Below are 21,460 nucleotides of genomic sequence, written 5' to 3' on the forward strand. Positions count from 1 at the left end.
TTTTAAAAGATACTAATGCAGTTTTATGGGAGATGACAGGTCTGCTTTAGGATGCCTAAATTAAAATGCTTTTAAAACACACTAATGCAGTTTTATGGGATATGACAGGTCTACTTTAAGATGCCTAAATGAAAATGATTATGGATCCAAAAGAAAAAAAAAACACTTATTGCCATACTTTGTCAGTGGACATACTGTAACATCTTCACTGAGGAATGTTGTCTGCACACAATAAGCCAAGCTATGTTTTATTGCTCATTTAATGGAAAATAAACCCTGCTTATAAATTGGGCCTCCTTTTTTTACTATAACTGTCTTGCCTCTAAAGTGGTTTTCAATACACTGCTCTGCATAGTTCTACAAAGCCTGAGAATAATATATGACTGCACTCTGTTTAAAAAGAACTATACTGCCTGACATCTATTTTATCAGGTTAAACAACAACTACTATTTAATAGAGCACCGATTTTTTTAGGATATATTTATATGGGCACAAATATATAAACTATCAAAAAGGAATCACTGTTAAAAGGTTCCAACTTCTACTTGCCACCTACTATTAGGGCTATCTTTAAATGTTATTTTTATATATAAAATGTTATAATAACTTGTAGTTGTACTTTTCAAATTGTTCTGTGTACAGGAAATGATGGAAAACATGCTGACTGCACAGTGGGGTTCAATTCTTTTTTAGGTCTTGAAACTTATGTTTATAGTTGTCACCCACTAAGAAAAGAATGCCTTCTGTACCTCTAGCAACCTTCCATTGTAACACCATGTTTAACTAGAAACTGCTAAATGAAATAAAGAAAGAGAACAAGACTTAAGTATGTCATAAAACTACCTAAACAAAGTTTAGAGAATTCCTGCATACTGTCAAAAGTAGAACATACTGTGTACTGTGGTGTCCATCAATTATTGATAGAGGGTAGAGAGAAAATGTAATGCAGTGACATAAATCTGTTCTTTGAGTTGTCGAGGGCGGGTTAATGTCAAGCTAATTTCAGCCAAAACAAAGTTTGACATGTACATGAAACTTGGCCGGCACACTCTGATGTTGTAATAAATCATTTTTCAAGTCTGATGTATCTCAAACGCAAACAAAGTAATTGGAAAAAGTTAGAGAAGCATTGATTAAAGTCCAAAGGGACTTGCACATGCTAATTCAATTTCATTCTCATCTTAACATAGACAATTTATGTCTCTTTGGAGCTATTTGTCAGTATAATTATTGAAATGAATTGCAACTTAGGTTCTCACGTTCTTGCTTGATTTCTAAAAAGTAATTCTATATTTATGTTAATAATTACATACATTTTTTTCAAATAAGTTTTTTTCAAATACTACTTAATAGAGCACCAGTTTTTTGGAGATATATTTATCTGGACACAAATATATAAACTATCAAAAAGGGATCACTGTTAAAAGGTTCTACCTTCTACATGCCACCTACTATTAGGGCTATCTTTAAATGTTCTTTTTATAAGTGTTTTTTACTATTATTATTGTTATTATGCACTAGGACCAAACCCTTTTTATAATAATAAAAGATACTACATCCTCATGAGGATGTTCTTTGCCCCCAGGTGCATAACCTTACATTAATCAACATTAAACCTCATATGTCCACCAATTGCCCAATTAAACAGTGCATTGAGGTTGGCTTGTAAGTTGGAGACATCCTGTAAGGACGTTATTCCACTGCAGGTTTCCACCACTCTTTCGTTTCTCACTTTCCACCCGGTGTAGAGAGTTTATAATATACAATATGTGGATAGGTGTGGCTTATAACGTATAAAACCAACAGGAGGATGAAGATGAGGATGTTCTTAGCCCCCAGGTGCATGAGGGCCAAGTTTATTATTTTTTACTTACTTGTAACATACTTAACTTGGAGTACATTACAGGACAAATGATGTTAGTCTTAGATGACTGAGTTATGTGGCTACCTTCAGATTGGAAACTGGGAAAAAATGCTGTAAGAACAGCATAGTCCTTCCCTCTCACAGCAAGCCGTAGTTTATTAACAAGCAATAATTAGTGGATCAAAATAACAGATATCCTGCATCCTGTAATGTCCTCCAAGAAAAGGATTTGACAGTAATTTAAAAATCCTAGTTTCTTAATCATACATTAAAAGACACAGAATCTTAGTTTTAGATGATTGGTGCGTCCAAAAGCAATGTGGCTGATGGGGGATGGGCAAAACAGCAGCATAAGCTAACAGGCCCTTAAAAAAATTGGGCAAATAGAGGGCTTGAAAACTAAGCCTGAGTAGCCTGCAACACCTTGTGCGAACAGAAAAGGGCATGAACATCTACCTGGAAAAATGTGTGAACATAACAGATAATTAAATCTGTGAAACAGATGTCTGATGTTAAAAAGTCTTTGAAACACAAATCATTCTGGTAGAGTGTACCTTGACATGAAATGGAGGAACTGTATCCTACACACTGTAGGCTCAGATTGTGACCTTTCTAATACACCTGGCAATGGTGGAATGAGAGGCAGGATGTCCCCTTTGGGGACCCTCAGGAATGATTAAAAAAAAAAATCTGATTCTTTAAAAGAAGCCATCATTATTTTTAAACAAGCCCAGAATAAACAACATCCAGACAGTGGAGACAAATCTGCATGGAAAATTTCAGAGCAGGACATAAGAAAAGAAGCACAATTTCCTGGGAGAAGAAGAAAACATTTGGGAGGAGAAGAAAACCTAGGTCGCAAGATAACTTTATCCTCGTGTAACAGTGGAAAGAGTTCCTTCCAGGCTGTTAACTCTGAGAAGCTTCTCACAAAGGTGACTGTCACAAGAAAAGCAACCTTGTAAGTTGTCAGAAGACAGTGGGATATCCCTGATAGGTCCAAAGAAAAGAAGACTTGATAAAACCAAGCTGAGGTCCTACAGAGTCACTGATTAGCATGCAAGGGGAACACTGTGAGTGATACCATGCACAATGGCTTTCCCAATCAGTGAACAGTAAGCAGTCTTTGAAAAATAATGGATTTGATATTTGTACTTAAGGTCTATTGCTGATCCAGGCCAGGCTAGAGGAAAGGCAAGGTTTGTCCCACAGAGCACTTTCTGGAGAGGAACTTTTTAAGCTTCACACCACACAAAGTAGGCCTTCCAAGTGTGATGGAAGACTTCATAGCCTTTAGTAGCAAAGGGAGCTCTGCTGCATTCCCTGCAATCTGAGGCCTGTAACAAGTAAACTTCCCATAAAATCAAAGGGCGGGGGTGTATCAATGGGAGCTAAAGAGATCTCTGAGGAGGGTAGCAACTCAAACTGGGGGAAGTGGTCATGACTATCAGAATCATGACCATTGGGGAGATGTTGCAGATCACCTCCCCGAGCTATGATCCATTGTAGTGAGTGAAAAACCCAAAGAGTTACTAATGTACTAATGACCAGTAAGAGAGCATACCTTTTCTGACCAGTCAAAATGGTGGGTGCCTGCATAATGAGCCCTATGGGACCAAGGCTGCACAGGCGCAGAGGCATCCCCTGACCAACAAAGGAGCATGGGAGTAGGCTGCAGCTTAACACAGGGCAGGCCACTGCGAAATGTAGGTGGCATTAACTTTCACAGTGCCAAGTAAACTTGGGCAGTGGCTGTGACTTCTGCCACAGGCTTCATCTGGAAGGAAGGCTCAGCCCCAGCGCCCCATAGTAAACCCCCAAGGGACTGCGGCAGCAGCACCCTGGGTTCCCTAGATAGGGACATAGGCCTGCCATACTATGTTTCTCTTTACCAGGCTAACTTGACCCATAACACATTTTGGAAACATTGACATATTTTATCTGAAAATGATTAAGTAAAACATTGGTGAAGAGGACATTAAAATGCAATATATCTTTATGCAATTACTTAGTGTCATTTCTTCTACATATTTAATAATTCCCATCATCTGTTGCCTCATGGTACTTTAAAAGTGGCCATACACACTAAAATCTAAATGCACAATTCCTGTACAATGTCATTTAAATTTACCTAAACTATGTAAATAGTTTTAGGACAAACATACATAATCCAGTTTCTATCCAATCAAGCAGACCCTTACATTATATAGTTGCTGGTAGATATAAAGGATGATTAGCTTTTATAGTGTATGACCACCTTTAGATGTGGCTCCTGTTCTTATTGTCAATTTAAATTTACTCACAAACAAGGTATTTGGGAAAAAAAACAATAAGAAACATGGTATGCAACATTTTGTAAATGGAGTAAAGTATCCCCAAGATGCAACTGGGGATCTTTTACATTAGCAAAACCTATCGACCACGATGGAAACATATCTATGAACCTGTCTATGCTATACTGAATGGGACTCTAAGAACTCTTGTAGGGTAGGCATTTTGCCAAAAAACCATAAGTAATAAACAGATGTTTTTTCTTTTATTGCACTTTGTAGAATTCATCCACATTCGCATTCATGAGGAAGTGATGTTGAACTAAGTATACTGCAAACCGAATTGCAAAGTGGATTTATTATTTGAAAATTACAATTAAAACAATAAAAAGTAAATGGTGCACAAGGGGTAAGGCACCACTCAGTCATCAACTATATCAGTATTACTGGAACAATATACAGAAAGCAAGTACAGAGTCTAAACATAATGAAGACAATGTCTAAATAGAATTTGCTGTAGTATACAGCAAACAATTTCCATTACACTTCAGGCAGCTCATCCTAGAGATAGAAGCAGTCTGTTAGGGCATAACAAAATGAGAAGGAGGCTTCAGCTAAGTGTAGCATAAAAAGACTTCTGTTTATTAACCGCTTCCCGTCCGCCCTAGAGCAGAAATACTGCTACAGGGCAGCATGGGCGCGCAAAATCACGTATATATACGTGATTTTGTATTCCCAGATAGAGGGCGCGCGTGCCCTACCCACGCTTCCATTCGCATCCGCGGCTGTCAATCACCAGGTCCTAGCAGGTGATTGCCAAGGATCTCCGACGGGAAGAACTGTTTGTAAACAAAACAGTTCTCCCTGTCAGCTCGTGCACACTGCTTTGCATGGTGGTGCACAGCACAGTCATACAAAGCAGTGTGCTAACAGTGAAGCACAAACACACGACCCCATAGTAAAACACACTCAGCACACAGTTAACCCTTTGATTGCCCTCATGTTAACCCCTTCCTGCCCAGTGCCATTACTACAGTGTCAGTGGGGTTTTTGTTTGCACTGATCACTGTATTGGTGTCACTGGGGATGTCAGTGACACCAAGTCAGTTCCCCCCATTGTCAGAATGCCCGCTGCAGTCCCGCTATAACTGGGTTTTTTTTCTTTCTTTTCTGTGTGGTTTCATATTTTTGTATTAAGAGTTTTCTTGTAAGAATACTGTCAGAGCAATATTCTTTTTAGAAATCCTGTATTTAACATTACAATGGAAATGTGTATGTAATAAAGTTGATAATCTTTTTTAACCAAATGTCTTTTTCAATATATGTATGATCCTATTGCTGCATTAAAGTCCCACTGGGGGTTCTTTGGGTACATACTGATATAAACTTATAACTAATATGAATTTTTAATGAGATGTGCAAAATAACCTTCTGCCGAGGTTATAATAACCTTCTCCACAGGTGTGCAGGTTTGAAGAGTAAAGAAACAATGGGTTATAGCCGTACTCAAACAAACCTGGATAAGAGTAACACACTTTAAAGTGGTTGCAAAGGATCAAGGTTTTTTACCTCCATGCATTCTATGCATGAAGGTAAAAAACCTCCTGTGTGCAGTGGCCCCCCCATCCCCCCCAATTCTTACCTGAGCCCCCTACATTGCAGTAACGTTCTCAACAGTCTCTGCTGTCTGGGGACTCTGCCTTCTCATTAGCTTAGACAGCAGCGGGAGCCCACTGGCTCCCACTCCAGTCAATCACAGCCAATGAATCAATGAGGAAAGAGAAGGGGGTGGGGCTAATGGAAAGCAGCAGCTTTCCCTGGGGGCAATGATTGAGAAGGAGCCAGGAGAGCTGACGGGGACCAAAAAAAAAAGAGGATCAGGGCTGCTCTGTGAAAAATCACTGCACAGAGCAGGTAAGTATAGATATGTTTGTTATTAAAAAAAAACAAACACACAAAAAAATGAAGCTTTAGTGTCACTTTAAACATGAATTTCAGGAAGCCAGCAAGTTTTTAAAAAGTCAAGGCACTCTATGAGTTAAACCCAACAAGGCTCCTGCCACCTCCTGGGCTTATTTCTATTATTTATATGTGACAGGTTTATTGTGCTCCAGCAGCATAGCTTCTTCAGCTCTAATGCTGGTCTCAGCCCCTTCAAGTATAGAGTCAGTGCAGCTACTATGTCTCTCTTCCCCTTCCTCCTGCCCAATCACAAAAGCCTTTGTATTGTGTGAACTCATTCACAAAATATAAAAGCTTCTGTGAATGGGCAGCAGAGAGGAGGGGTGGGCATAGCTGTGCTTCTCTGTTAGAGACTCGAGTGTGGAGTGTATTCTCCGCCAGTGCCACAGACCTGTTGGATATAAATAATAGAGATAATCCCACAATGTGGCTGGCAGCTGTTGGGACTTAACTTATGATGTGGCTATACTTTTTACAAAGTTGTTGAATTCTTGGAATTCAGCTATGAATTAAAATTACTTTTCTTTGTTTACAATGCCTTCAGAAACCAACAAGTGTTACTACTTTGAAGAGGCAGATGGCTCCATTCACTAAAGCAGATCGCATGTGGTATTTAGGTCTTCAGACACATTTTCCCTAAATATCATGTGATCCAGAAATTGTCAATTCACTAGGCCATTTTCAAGTATTTACTGCAAAACGCTCAAAATGCGTGGTAAATACCACATAAAAGGGGATAAAGTCAATTCACAAAAGGAAATAACTAATTAAATGTAAAAATATAATAGCTAATTTGGAGTAGCCTTTTTGGATCGGTTCTCTATACAGTCATACATAAAAACCTAAATATGAAAATATAGAAATCATTGGGGTTGATTTACTTAAAGTTTAACTACAGGACATTTTTTTTTAGTTTTGGATACAGTGGCGGTAGATTAGAACACCTTTCATCTATTTATTGTTTGTTTGTGCCCCCCATTATGGAGTTTCACCCTCTCTATTTGTCCTGTTTACCATTATTATTGAAAGAGAAAGTAAAAGAAAATTATTATTATTATACAGGAGTTATATAGCGCCAACAGTTTGTGCAGCGCTTTACAATATAAGGGAGAAAGTACAATTACAATACATTACAGTACAGAAGGAATGTGAGGGCCTTGCTCGTGTAGCTTACAATCTAAATCCCAAATTCTGTCCCCAGAACAGTAATAGAGGGGAAATTTTCCAAAGGGTACCCATCTGCAGTATACATCTGAAAAAATCTGGCAGAATGTTGACTATGGATCCCTCTCTGGCCATGCTACCATTTTCACGGGATTTGCACAGACTGGCTGCATTAGTTTATGAAGGGTTATGTGTACTCTGCCCAACTCTATAGCAATTATAACTGGCTGATGTGGATAGGTATTCCATATCTCGGTGACTCTACAACAATTCCTCTGGCAAGTTCAGATTCCAGAAAATTCTTGATGTAGTATGTAAAGCTTCTGAATTAACAACTTTCATATTTCTCCTAAGAACTTTCTCCAAGGGTTCTAGACTGCCATCAATGTTCTGTTTAGTTGGTCAGAATTACAAGATTGCCCTGAGCTCTCTCCCATTTAGCATGTCAGAAAATGTCCCTGTGTTCAGTGTGATTGCCAAAGGGGTTTCCGAGTGTACCTGTGTGTTGTTGAAGTATTGGACATGCAGATCCTCATCAGAAGAGTAGCTGGCGAGGCTCTTGTCTTCCACATTGGTTGTTGTCAGCTGCAGGTCCTGTATGAGAGGATGGGCTTTCATTGTGCCATTATAAAACAAGAGTGATGCACCAACTGGGATCTGTGCTGGCTAGTGATAAATTGAATGTCCTGGATTCAGATTGGGAGTAGGTTCCCTGTACATAGTTGAAGTTTGGATGCTGAATTCAAACCTTATAGAAGGCAATGACAGCTGGATCAATTTGGTACATTTTCAAGGCTATTAGGCAATACATTTTCAAAAAGGGCATATGTTACTGGGAACTACCCTGGGGGACATGTACTAATGCAAAAAAAAGTAAAAAAAAAATACCATTCATCATGGATCAACATTTATACAAATCCTTAAAGTAGTTATAAACCCTTACATATACCCAGTGAAGGGACTGGCCTCAGGTGATACACAGAGGTGAAGCAAATCCTCCACCTGGAGTAAAACCTCTACAAGTTGTACCAGTCTTTCTGCAGTCTTCCCCTCTCTACGTCCATTCAAAGTGCTGACTTTTAAAGCTTGTCTGGGAGTTAAAAAAAAAAAATAGGGTGGAGAGGTGAAGTTGCACTCTGCACAGCTCAGTGAGGAGAGCTCTGAGAACTGATTGGAGGGAAGAGACACACCCCCTTCCACACAGCACACAGGAACAGAGCTATGGCTGTCAATCAGCTGGAGATCCCTCCCATTCACCATTTTTCTCTTGATGTCAGGAAAACTTGTTAGAAGTGATACATGCTGATAGCAGAGGAACAAGGCAACAGACAGACACTTTGTGCTCTTAATTGATTCAAGTACACACTGTAGAGGGATATGCTTTGTTCATATTGCATGTTTGAGGTTTACAACCGCTTTAACGTGGAACATTAAAACTGTAAAATTCTTTTAAATAACATGTCTGAGGGCGGGCAGGGATGCTATAATCCTGTCTGTGCAGGGGCAGAGCTGTATGACATGTAGAAGATACTGAAGCAAAAATGAAATTTAGAAAGAAAAAAGTAATCAGAGAAGCCTATCCCACTTTCACCTAAGAACTGTACTTGAGTCACCTCCATCAGATCATCCCCTGCAGCTCTTTTTTTTATCACCTCCCCCTCCCTTTAGATTATAAGCATCATGGGCAGGGCACTTCTATTCCTGTTGTATTGAACTGTATTGTAATTGTACTGTCCCCCTTTATATTATAAAGCGCAGCATAAACTGTTGGTGCAATATAAATCCTGTTTTTTATTAATACTAAAAATAATGATAAATAATTTGACATTTTGCTGCTGTCTTCATTTTTGCTTGGTGTGTGTTTCAGGGAGTTCCCATGCCATTTTTTACAAAAGAAAAAAGGTCAGCACAGATGGGCACTGATAGGCAGCACTGATGTGCACTGATAGACGGCACTGACTGGCACTGATAGGCAGCACTGATATGCAGCACTGACTGGCACTGATAGGCAGCACTGACTGGCGGCACTGACTGGCACTGATAGGTGACACTGAAAGGAAGCTCAGATGGGCACTGATATGTGCCATTGATGTGCACTGGCAGGTGGCATGGATGAGCACTGACAGCTGGCACTGATGGACATTGACAGGTGGCACTGCTGGGGCTACACTGATCATCAGGGCACACTGATCATCAGTGCCCTGATGATCAGTGCACATGTACCCTCTGAAGGATGCCAATTACCAGCTCTCCTCTCAAGCAGTCAGCATGACAGCCCAGGAGGAGAGAAATGCCGATAACCAGCATTTCCCTATTTACATGCAATCAGATGTGATTGGACACAGCTGATCACATGACCGAGCTTACATCTTCGGCTCTTTCCACTGATTGGTGAACTGCTGTGTCCGAGGGACACAGTGCACCACTGATCGCCATGCTGCGCGCTCCCGGATCCGGGCATGTGCGGTTAGAATGGGAGGACGTCATATGACGTCCTCCCAGAACGAATGAACCGCCATGTGCCTGTTATTACCTTATATGGCAGGCGGGAGGCGGTTAAAGGACTTTTTCTTTCTAAATACCACTACTGCTGCAAAACAATAAAAAAGAGACAAAAAGAAAATGATGTGGGCTTGCCTCAAAGTCCATAACCAGACCCTCCAGTTCAGGGGACACATGCCCCCACCAAAAATAAAGCATGTGGTCCCCCCAAAATGCATAACCAGACTGTTAATCTGAGAATGCAGCCTGGAGGGCAAGGAAAATGAGGGGCAATGGAATGCTCTCCTTCCTTAACCATACCAAGCCACATGCCCTCAACATTGGGAGCATACCTTTAGCTGGCCCTGGACAAACTCATCCTAGCACTGGTGAAAATTGGAACAGATACCAAAAGGCTTTGTGAGTGCGAACCACTCCACTTTACAGGCATGAGATAGGAGTTGGTGTTGGGCACTGGACCAGATCTAAAACGCAGTGTAGGCAATGGTGATAAGCCCCAAAAGAACGTATCCTTATTCCACAATTGTAAAGCCAAGCCCCAGACTTACAGTTGTGTCCAAAATTATTCAACCCCCAATGCTGTAAAGGGGTTTAGGGACTATAGTGTACATTTGGAATTGTATTCAGAATCAAATCCTACAAGGACGTTGTAACTACCCAAATGCAACTAAAATGACATCAATTGTTTATGTAATACAGTAGTAAATGGTTCTTATGTGGTTTCTTCATTGCCACAATTATTCAACCCCTTAAAGACTACCACTCTGAAGAACAGAGGTTCATACAGGTGCTTTCCATCAGGTATTGAAAACACCTGTGGATGTCACCGAGCAGCAATCAAGCATAATAAGCACCAATTAGGCAGCTTTAAAATGACTGTGATACTCAGCTCCTTCTAGACATTTACTGGTGTGGTTACAAACATGGTGAAGGCAAGAGAATGGTCCAGGAAGACAAGAGAAGAGGTGATTTCTCTTCACAGGAAGGGCAATGGCTATAAGAAGATTGCAAAGATGTTAAACATACCAAGAGACACCTTAGGAAGCATCATTCGCAAATTCAAGGCAAAGGGCACTGTTGAAACGCTACCTGGTCGTGGCAGAAAGAAGATGCTGACTTCAACTGCTGTGCGCTACCTGAAGCGTAGAGTGGAGAGAAGTCCCCGTGTGACTGCTGAGGAACTGAGAAAAGATTTGTCAGATGTGGGTACAGAAGTTTCAGCCCAGACAATAAGACGCACACTGCGTAATGAAGGCCTCCGTGCCAGAACTCCCAGGCGTACCCCCTTGCTGTCTCCAAAGAATAAGAAGAGTCGACTGCAGTATGCCAAAAGCCATGTGGACAAACCACAAAAGTTGTGGGATAGTGTTCTGTGGACTGATGAAACAAAATTAGAACTGTTTGGGCCCATGGATCAACGCTATGTTTGGAGGAGGAAGAACAAGGCCTATGATGAAAAGAACACCTTGCCTACTGTGAAGCATGGTGGAGGGTCAATCATGCTTTGGGGCTGTTTTGCTTCTGCAGGTACAGGGAAGCTTCAGCGTGTGCAAGGTACCATGAATTCTCTTCAGTACCAGGAGATATTGGATGGAAACGTGATGCAGTCCGTCACACACCTGAGGCTTGGGAGACGTTGGACCTTTCAACAGGACAATGATCCCAAGCATACCTCCAAGTCCACTAGAGCATGGTTGCAGAGGAAAGGCTGGAACATTTTGGAGTGGCCATCGCAGTCACCAGACTTAAATCCGATTGAGAACCTCTGGTGGGACTTAAAGAAAGCAGTTGCAGTGCGCAAGCCTAAGAATGTGACTGAACTGGAGGCCTTTGCCCATGAAGAATGGGCGAAGATACCCGTAGATCGCTGCAAGACACTTGTGTCAAGCTATGCTTCACGTTTAAAAGCTGTTATAACTGTAAAAGGATGCTGTACTAAGTACTAAGATTGAATGTCACTTGGGGGTTGAATAAAACTGATAATGCTGTGAGCACAGAAAAGACATTTGTGGTTATTTCATTATAACTGTTATGTTATATTTGTCTGACCTACAAGTGCCTCTTTAATGTAAATGTAAGCAAGATGACTGAATGATCAAAAGCAATGTCAAACTAGCCAAAACACTCAATTTCAGTGGGGGTTGAATAATTTTGGACACAACTGTATATTCTCGATTCTTTATCACTCAAAGGTTTAAATACTATTATATTATAGTGAAGCAGTAGTTGAGTTTTTATGGACCTGGAAATGTGTAGTGTAGGTTTCAATAGGAAGCATGAAAGGGTCATGTATCATAGCCAGGTATTTATTTAGGTTAAATATGGGTAGTAGCATTGTTGCAAATTTAATGTACCTCTGTAAGAGGATAACTAGTGGCAGTAATCATATCCCTGGACAAAGGCCTTTGGGTATGAAATACATCGGGTGTAAGGGTTTAAACATGCAGAAGAAAATCCCCATCACCTGAGAAGAACACTAAAGGCAAATGCAGAGCCCTTAAGAAAGTGTCTGAGATGCCTAGCAGCAGTATTATACTAGTGTAAAGAATCTCTCCTTTTAATGTGCTGATTTCACAACGTTTTGTGCATAGTGCCATTGAAGGTGAGTTCATTGTTTTATCTGTGGTTAAGTAAAAGGTTTTAAAATAATAGGTCCACTATTGAGAGATTCTTATTTGTTTTTATTGCCAAAGGGAGAACTGTAGAGACATGAGTACTGCCAGAAATGGATAATAAAAATTTAAGTGCTATAGACCTTAATTTCTAATACATCGATAACCTCTGGTGAGTTTTGTGAGCATGGGATGTAGCACAGCACTGAGTTTACAGTGTTCTCTGCAATGCAGTGGTTTGAATATTTGAGTATACAGAATACACACCATTTATTCACTGAGAGACCGTAAGACCTTTTGGTTACAATTTGCTTTCTGCACTATAGGAGTTTGAAGATGTAGGTATATAGAAGACACAACGCTTTACTAAGATACTTTATTTGGACTTTTTGCATACCTTTTTAATGAATTTTCCATAAATTGTATACAGCTGATATTTTGAGGAGATTTGAGTGTATAGTATAGTATTGTATAGACAACAGATGAGCTTGACTTTGGTTTATGATTACTGATATAGGTGTTTATACCCATATATAAAGAAAGCTGCATCTATTGTTTTGTTATGGAAGTCACTGATGTACAGACAGCACAAAATATTCACAATATATTAATGTGTGGAACAACGTTGAGGAGGAGATGAAAGATTTAATTATCTTTTTATGATCCATGAAAAATTATTTTGTAATAGTTATTTCACTATATGTAATTGATTTTGTCTACTGAAAAATACTTTAAAGTTCAAATGTTTACTGTACATCATAATTTCACATTACCTACCTGATGGCAAATTTCATGCACAATGACCATGGTGACATCAAGTAAATAGGAAATTGAAGAGATACTTTGATCAAGCAGAATTCGTTGCTCCACAAATACACTCAATCCCCAGTTTTCCATAGCAGCATAAGGATGTTTAGGCACAGCTAATAAATCTAGAACAGTCAAACAGAAATAAACATTGTAAGGTTCCAGGACATTATTTTATTCAAATACTGTACTTCTAGATTACTGCAACAATGAAGAACTGCAACAAATGTCAATCTAAAAAAACTGGGGCACTATATAAAATAATTGCCATTCAAATGCATTTAAGAAAACTATAATAAAGTTGATTTAGCATTTCAAAAGTTTACGTACCCATGTTGCAATTGCAAATAAAAAGAAAAACAAAATACAGTAAATCCTAAATAATTTAACAACGTAGTTATTGCAGCACTCTATAATCTTTTAACAATGTCTGGCAATAAGATTTGAGAGTAGTTACAAATTATTAAAAAAGAAAAATCAATGTCAAACTGATTTTTCACTGCTGATATGGTGTTTTGTTTTTGTTTAGTTTTTTTTTTTTTGGGGGGGGTGACAATTTAATTTATCAAAGTCAATACAAAATGTAGCACTAAATGGTACCACTAGTACAAGTTAAAACATAAGTTGTGAGCATCAACCAGAAACTGTATAGTACCAAATATAAAATAATAAGGTGGGGAAGAATAAGATCTACAGTCATGAAAGATATGTAGGGACTGTCTTAAAACAAGAGTGAGAAAGAGCAAATAGAAAGACAGGAAAAGCTAGGGGAAAAAGTGGGGATGACAAGGAAGTAAAGATTGTATTGAAATGAAATAGGATTCAGAGGGGTATGGAGGGCTCATAGTTAATCAAATTATAAAATTATGAAAGCCAAAAATGTAATTCAAAGCTAAGGCACTAAGGGATTGGGAGGACCAATACATACATTATATATTTTAAGTAAAAGAATAAATGTCAAAATTCAACAGTGTTACAATTATCAGTATGCCAACATGCCCGGTTTTTTTTTTAATTTGAGTCCCACACCTTGTATCTAAGCGAACATTTTTTCAAAGGTAGTATGAGTATTCAGAAGCTCTATAATGGAAGACAACACTGAAGAATCTTTTTTTTTTTCAAAGATCTCATATCAAGACACATCTGGCAGCAATCAAAACATGTGTAATAAGGGAGAGCAACTGTCCAGGTCAATTACAAAGAGAGCTAAGGCTGGATTCGGAGACTGATCTGTTTGTGTGGTTGATGAAATAAAGTGGAATATGCCTCTCCAGAATGATAATAGTTGTGGGCATTGCCACCAGATATAGATAAGAGATCCTACATGGCAATCATTTTTCCATCACATCAGAGATTGATGAAGAGGAAAACAGTAAGCAAGTACTTGGGGTGTAAAGTACCATCTATGTAATAGTTTTTGAATGATTTTTTAATGAGAAAGGCATTGATAAGCTCTCTTGGGCCATTGAAGGACAAAATACAATTGATGGGTTGGTATTCCCATTTCATGTTCCCATTTAAGCTTCACGGACATTTTCTCAGGTAATGCTTTTTTGAAGAGGGAAGTATAAATAAATTAAACTCCCCTTTGCAGAAGTATAGAAGGAGTAAAGGGAGCATAGAAATGAATCATTTCTTAAAGGCATAGAGGATAATAAGTATCATATCTGCAGCATAAAGAAATCTTTAATAGTGATGGCATTGGCGGAAGATATTTTTCAACAGAACGTAAAGATTGTGAGTAGAGCTGAGATATTAGGTGAATCCTTGATTTCTTCCAAGAGGAAATAACTAAATATGGAATGAGTGATAAAGACAACAAAGGAATAGTTATGACAATCATGGGGCGTCCACCTGAAGATTATTTGTGAAGAGATAGCCAGGTGTGTAGTGTAGCATTGATTGTGTCCAAGCAGAATCTACTGATTTTATAAGTCAGTGTCATACCACGCAATAAGGATTGCAGGTCCACTGAAACAGCTTGTTTTTCTATTTGGAGCCATACTTTGTCTGATGAGGGGGGCCACCAATATTTAATTTGCTCTAAAATTGAGGCTTTAATGGATTACACTGTTCAATAAATTTTTATTTTTTGCCAGTTTTGGAAACAAAAGGATCCATTTCTTAATGAATTTCACATTCTGAGTTCAAATATAACAATGAAATTTGTCAATTGGCTCTAGTTTTTCTGTAAACGGAAAGTTTTCTGCTATAGGCGTAATGACTACATAATGCACAATAATTATATAGATAGATGTCTTTCCACAAATATAAAGCAAGTGATATTGACTACATAACAAAGCCTAAATGGCATAATATATTGCATAGGATTACCAAGAAAAATTATAGCCATAAGCTAAGTTGAATCATTTTAATACTTAGGATTCTCACTAGTTTTGTCTTCAGTTTGTGTCGGTTTTGCTTCTCTTGGCTTTTCTCTTGTATTCGAGGAAAGGGCTATCTCTTACAACTGCACGTGACTACACGCTTCAGGTTCTTCCTCACTTGACTCAACCACAAAGGATTCTGGTGCTTTAGGAATTGGTAGCCCCTCTCCATGAGGAACTGGACGTATTGCCGGTGGAATATTTGGATAGTGCACAGATAACTTTTTCTTCTTATTTAGCCCTTTTACAATTGGAGGCACCATACAAAAGTAACAATTACTAACATGATCTGTTGGCTCTCTCCAAATCATTGGCACAGCGAAAGGCATAGATGCCTTTTTTCCATTCAACCATTGCTCCGGTGCCGTCCCACAAGAATTGCAGCATATATGTGGTGCCCAGCTCTTGTCCTGGTCTCCTATCTTGCAGCCAAAATACAAGTTGTAGGCTTTCTTAATCATTCCTGTTATCCTCCTTTTTTGTGAGATAAAAGTTATTTCACCGCAGATATAGCAGAAATTATCTGCTTTATTCACACAAGTTCGAGGCATTACTGAGTAGCCTATATAAGCATAAAACGAAATGTAAAGACGCTGTCGAACTACAATCAGCTACAGATACTGCAGCTTTTATGCAGTGAAGTGATGCAATTAAAGGCTAATATTGCATCATCTCAGTATACATGCAATTTTCTATTGGTCACCAGTATCAATTGCGCAATATGCATCTGAAGTTGCATCATAATTTTGAATGGCTTACGTCATTAGATGGGTGAATATATCATGGAAACTAGAGCCAATCAACATTTTTTAGGGTCATTTTCGTTTTCAGCACCCCAAAATTATGTAAGATTAGCTAATTTTATGCCCAAAACTTTTTACCTGTTGAACAGTGCACTGTTCAACAAATTTTTATTTTTTGCCAGTTTTGGAAACAAAAGGATCCATTTCTTAATGAATTTCACATTCTGAGTTCAAATATAACAATGAAATTTGTCAATTGGCTCTAGTTTTTCTGTAAACGGAAAGTTTTCTGCTATAGGCGTAATGACTACATAATGCACAATAATTATATAGATAGATGTCTTTCCACAAATATAAAGCAAGTGATATTGACTACATAACAAAGCCTAAATGGCATAATATATTGCATAGGATTACCAAGAAGAATTATAGCCATAAGCTAAGTCACCTCACCAAACTGCAATGAATACTGAACTCTTTCATTTGGGAACACAAACAACCGTGGCTGCACCACTCAATCATATATCTGGCGACTAAATCAGGAGGAATGGGAGCACCAGACCTCAAAGCATACTATAAAGCTGCTATACTCAATCAAGCAAACTTCTGGTGGAATCTCCTTGTTTTTACTGACTGCAAACAAATTGAATGTACTGCATTATCAATAGACTCACACCTACTTCTAAGCGCCTTATGGCTTCACTATCATCCTCCTCATTTTCTACTAGACACAGTTAAAGCAACGATAAGAGTGTGGTGTTCCATTCCACAAATAACTAAGGGCATTTCCCCTCAAACTCTGGAATATCTCCCACTTGCCTCGCTGGAACTTTTATATCCTAATCTACCCTTACATCAACGGACTACAGCAGGTGTCCAAAACCTCAACCAGCTATACAAACCTCAGGGACTCACCACCTTTTCATCGTCTATCCAACTCCTTTAATATACCAAATCGGGACTTCTACCTATCACCAATCGAGTGGTCCTCCAACCAAATGACCAGCGCCCTTCTCAAATTCTACACTTCTCAGAAGCCCCGCATGAAAGGGCTCTCCCTAATATAAGCATTTCTTACCACCCCACATACAGTGGCCAAATCTATAGCTATGCATTACTGGGAGCATACACTACATTTCACCACATCAACAGCATTATCATGGCACCAGGCCCTTAACACTCCAAGCTCTTTCTCCAGAAACATCTCTCATTGGGAATGAGTTATGAAGATCTTTCACCGATGGTATTACACCCCCACCAAACTAGCAGCGATTTACTTCTCTATCTCTCCTAAATGCTGGAGGAACTTTGCTTTATATACATCTATAACTCACATATGGTGGTCTTGCCCAGCACTTCGACAGCTGTGGAATGATGTGTGTCATCTCATCTGTTCAATTTTGGGTAGTAGTGTTACTTTACCACAGATGACTCTTTTGGGGATAGGGTTAACTGAATGGCCTCCCTCAACACACTCCCTGGTCACACACATCCTCATAGCTGCTAGACAGTCCACAGCTCACAACTGGAAGAGACCTGCATCATCTACTAATCAAACAGTGGTCTCCCTCCTCAATAACCAATATTTATGGTTATTTATGGAATTTATGTTTCCCAAAGCACACTTGATGACCCCAAAATTTTACAAATACTTGTAAAAGTTTTATAAAATTGTGGCTTAAGGACACAAGAAGTCCCCCAATACCTTAAGCACACCACAGTTTTACCTATACTGCTAGCCCTTTGGTATATCACCACTGCCCACTACTCATCCTGCCCACAATTGAGCCATCTAGTGCTTTTTCTATGGAGAGAATCAGATTTACTTTTATGTTCCTCTCATGTTCTTTCTCATTTTCTTAGTTGCACTCTTCTAGTATGATCACTGGGTCCAGCAAGGGTGACATACTATCTGTCTTCTTATCCTTCGCTTATATATATGGCTATGGGCATTAGTCACATTGTAGCCCCATACTGACCTACTTCTGAAGTGCAACCCTACAATTCCAATGTCTCACATCACAAACAATCCAGATAGTCTTAATCAACATTATTGGTGTTATTTGTTTGTTTTTTTCCTTCAATCTGTATGGTACATTGTCAGTCTTTTTTCTTCTTAGTTATGCTGTACTTCTTATATTTGAGAATCCTGTGCAATTCACATTGTAAAGGATCTAATCCTTACCCCATATGTTATATTGATTCTAAATTTGGAAAATGTTAATAAATTCAAGTGAAAAATAATGCAAGATTTCTTTAAATAACATGTTTGTGACGTTGGACATCTGTATGATGTATGCAACCTGCTACAATAAATCAAACTAGTCTGAAATGGGCACACCACAGATCTTCAGATAGAGTCCACTTTTATACTGAAGAGAGATCACACAAAATCCATACCGGACCCTTATCTGAGCATGCAGCCTGGAAAGTCAGGAAAAAGGTGGAAGACAAGTTATGTGTGTGCCCCCACCTTCTGAAGCATTCCTGGCTACATGCCCTTAACTTGTCCTTAAGCCAGTGTTGTGGAGTCCAGAGGAGGGCTTATCAGAATCTGGAAATCCCCTTTAAAAAGGGGGACCTTGATACAGATTTCCACTATGTGAGTAAGGTATACATAGTACCCCTACTAATTAACAAAAAAACAGACATGAGATGGGGAGAGGGGCTCTCTTTGGAACACCAGTTAAGAGAATAGAACCCATATGTGCAGTTCCATGGTAAATATGAAATATATCCCTTGCACGTATATCTAAATGTTTGTCTTATGTCTTTTCTGTCTCACTGTTTGTATTTTGTAACATGTTAGAGCTTTTTTAATAATGTTTCTTTTATGAAACTAGATATATTGTTTGTGTTAGTTTAGACCTCAAGACTTATTCACCAATACATTTTGGTTGTTGTGTTAAACCTTTCACTTCTGGGTAAGAACTCTTAATTTACCAAATCATATCAGAGAAATATTATATTTCATAATCCATAGATTTGGTCAACACTACCCCTGCCAGATGGGACCATTATCAGCTCCTGCACCATCTGCTGAACTGCCAGCATTACCAGCTTCTGCCACTTCTGCTGGACTTCCAGCGTTACCAACTTCTTTCACTTCTGTTGGACTGTCAGCATTACCAGCTTCTGCCACCTTTGGTAGATTAACACTATTACCAGCAACTGCAACTTATTCTGGCCAGCTCCTGCCACCTCCTCTGGTCTGCCATTACTACTAGCACCTACATTTTCTGCTGGACTACCAACATTTACAGCTTTTGCCACCTCACCTGACCTGTTGATATCTCCATGACTAGTTCCTGCCACTTATGCTGAACTGTCACTATTACCAGCTTTTCCACCTTTGCTGAACTGCCACTGCCACTATTACCAGTTTCTTCCACTCCTGGCCTGTCACCATTATCAACTCCTTCCACCACTAGACTGCTGGACAGCTACTATTACCATCTTCAGCCACCTCTGCTAGACTGCTACCAATACCAGCTCCTGTGAAACTAATGTAAAACTAAAACAATTTAATACACATACAAAATATACAATATTAGAAGCTCCCAAGTATGTAATTGAAATGATGTTAATGTTGCCCTAGAAACTGTATTAAAAGGAGGACCATCAACAAAGTGTATGATATTTTGTTTCGCATTGGTACATGTTCCCAATGCCAAGGCACATTGGCTGTCCACTCTGCAAGGGAATTTGCACTTTGCAAGTGAACACAACTTGGTAAATGTGGTTAAGTTTCACTTTGCAAAGAATACGCAATCATGTGCAAGAAGAATAGAAAAACTGCATTTTTGCTTACACATGTTTGGATAATTGAATTAAGCAGAGCTTCATCTCATTCACTGAGCTCTGGGGAAAATTACCCTGCAAAGTGAAACTTCCTTTTCACAAAGTGAACACCCTTTTTTCTTTTAAGAAATCAACCCATTTACTAATTTTAATATCCTGCATTCCAGCAGATACCCTCACTCTCAGCAGTAACAGTTTAATTTGCTTCTGTATGCTCAGTCGTCACCCTCCTTCCTGCCTCAGCACTCCACTCTGGTACAGAATAATGTCCCTCCTGTGTTTTCAAACTAATCAACATATTAACAATTTATAGTCAATGCATCAATTTTATTTAGACGCTGATACTTTTTTACTTTATAGGGAACTAAATACAGACTTGAGTATGGCACTACGGAACCATTTTCACTTAAAAACATTTCAGTTACAGGCTTATGACCTTTTGCAGCAACCGTTGCTTCATTTTAGTGGTATTATATTGCAAGAGTTTTATTATTTTCTCTATTTTAAAGGTAAAAAAATTTAAAGATTTAGGAAAATTGCATTTCTTCTAGGGTGGCAAGTGATAATTTCAACAAAAAGTTGAATGTTTATTTCAGTTGTAAAACAAGTGTTAAAACTACTTTAATGTAGTTATTTCATTATGTGATTTGCTCTATTTATTTATATAGTATACACAGTTTATCGAATTCTTCTGGAGTAAGAGGTACTTCCAATTTTTGCACCATCATTGGGGAAAGCGGTTTCGGACCGTACTGCCAGCGAAAATCATTGATAAGGGAATCATGTGAGACCTCAGCTTGAGACAAGGTGGTGGATGGCAAAAGGTTGTACAAATCCTTACAGAACTGTTCAAACTGCTCAATGTGGCAATCAACTCATTAGACAAATGCAGCACACCTTTGGGGTCCACAGGTGGTGGATCAACCAGGAGGACTTCTTTGCTTGCACTGCTCTAGCTAAGAGTCTCCCACATGTGTTGCCATATTCATAGAACAATTTACTACATAGGAGAAACTGTTGTTTAGTTTTTTTTCCCCAGTTCCTTGAGAAGCTGAGCTCTCACTTGTAATAGGTCCTGATGTGTGGCGATGCTCTAGTCTGCTTATGGAGGGTTTCCAGAGAGCAAATTCAGGACATCAAGGAGGATATTCTTTTTCCTTTTGTGGACAAGGTGGATTCCCCCAGATTACGCACTTATGTGCTTCCCATTGTGTAAGAGAGGAAGTATCTGGGGTGTCATTTTGTGTAAAGAAGACTTGGATGCAAGAGGTGAAGAGTTTTGCATCTGTAGAGTCTTTAAGGAGAGCGGCGTGAAGTCTCTACAGCTTAGATCTAGTATATGTCTCA

At 39.1% G+C, this 21,460-nt stretch overlaps 1 protein-coding gene across 1 annotated transcript in view; it reads right to left on the minus strand.

Moving 5' to 3' along the window:
- The window catches only part of TRHDE (thyrotropin releasing hormone degrading enzyme), a 934,547-nt gene that overhangs the window by 453,860 nt on the left and 459,227 nt on the right, over nt 1–21,460 (minus strand). The window contains exon 4 of the mRNA XM_089674098.1: nt 13,153–13,307. Within this exon, the coding sequence (XP_089530224.1) occupies nt 13,153–13,307 (155 nt within the window). The remainder of the gene's footprint in view (nt 1–13,152; nt 13,308–21,460) is intronic.

The sequence above is a fragment of the Staurois parvus genome, unplaced genomic scaffold, assembly GCF_062004578.1.
Source record: "Staurois parvus isolate SC_StPar_1 unplaced genomic scaffold, SC_StPar_1.0 ptg000147l, whole genome shotgun sequence".
NCBI classification, from domain to species: Eukaryota; Metazoa; Chordata; class Amphibia; order Anura; family Ranidae; genus Staurois; species Staurois parvus.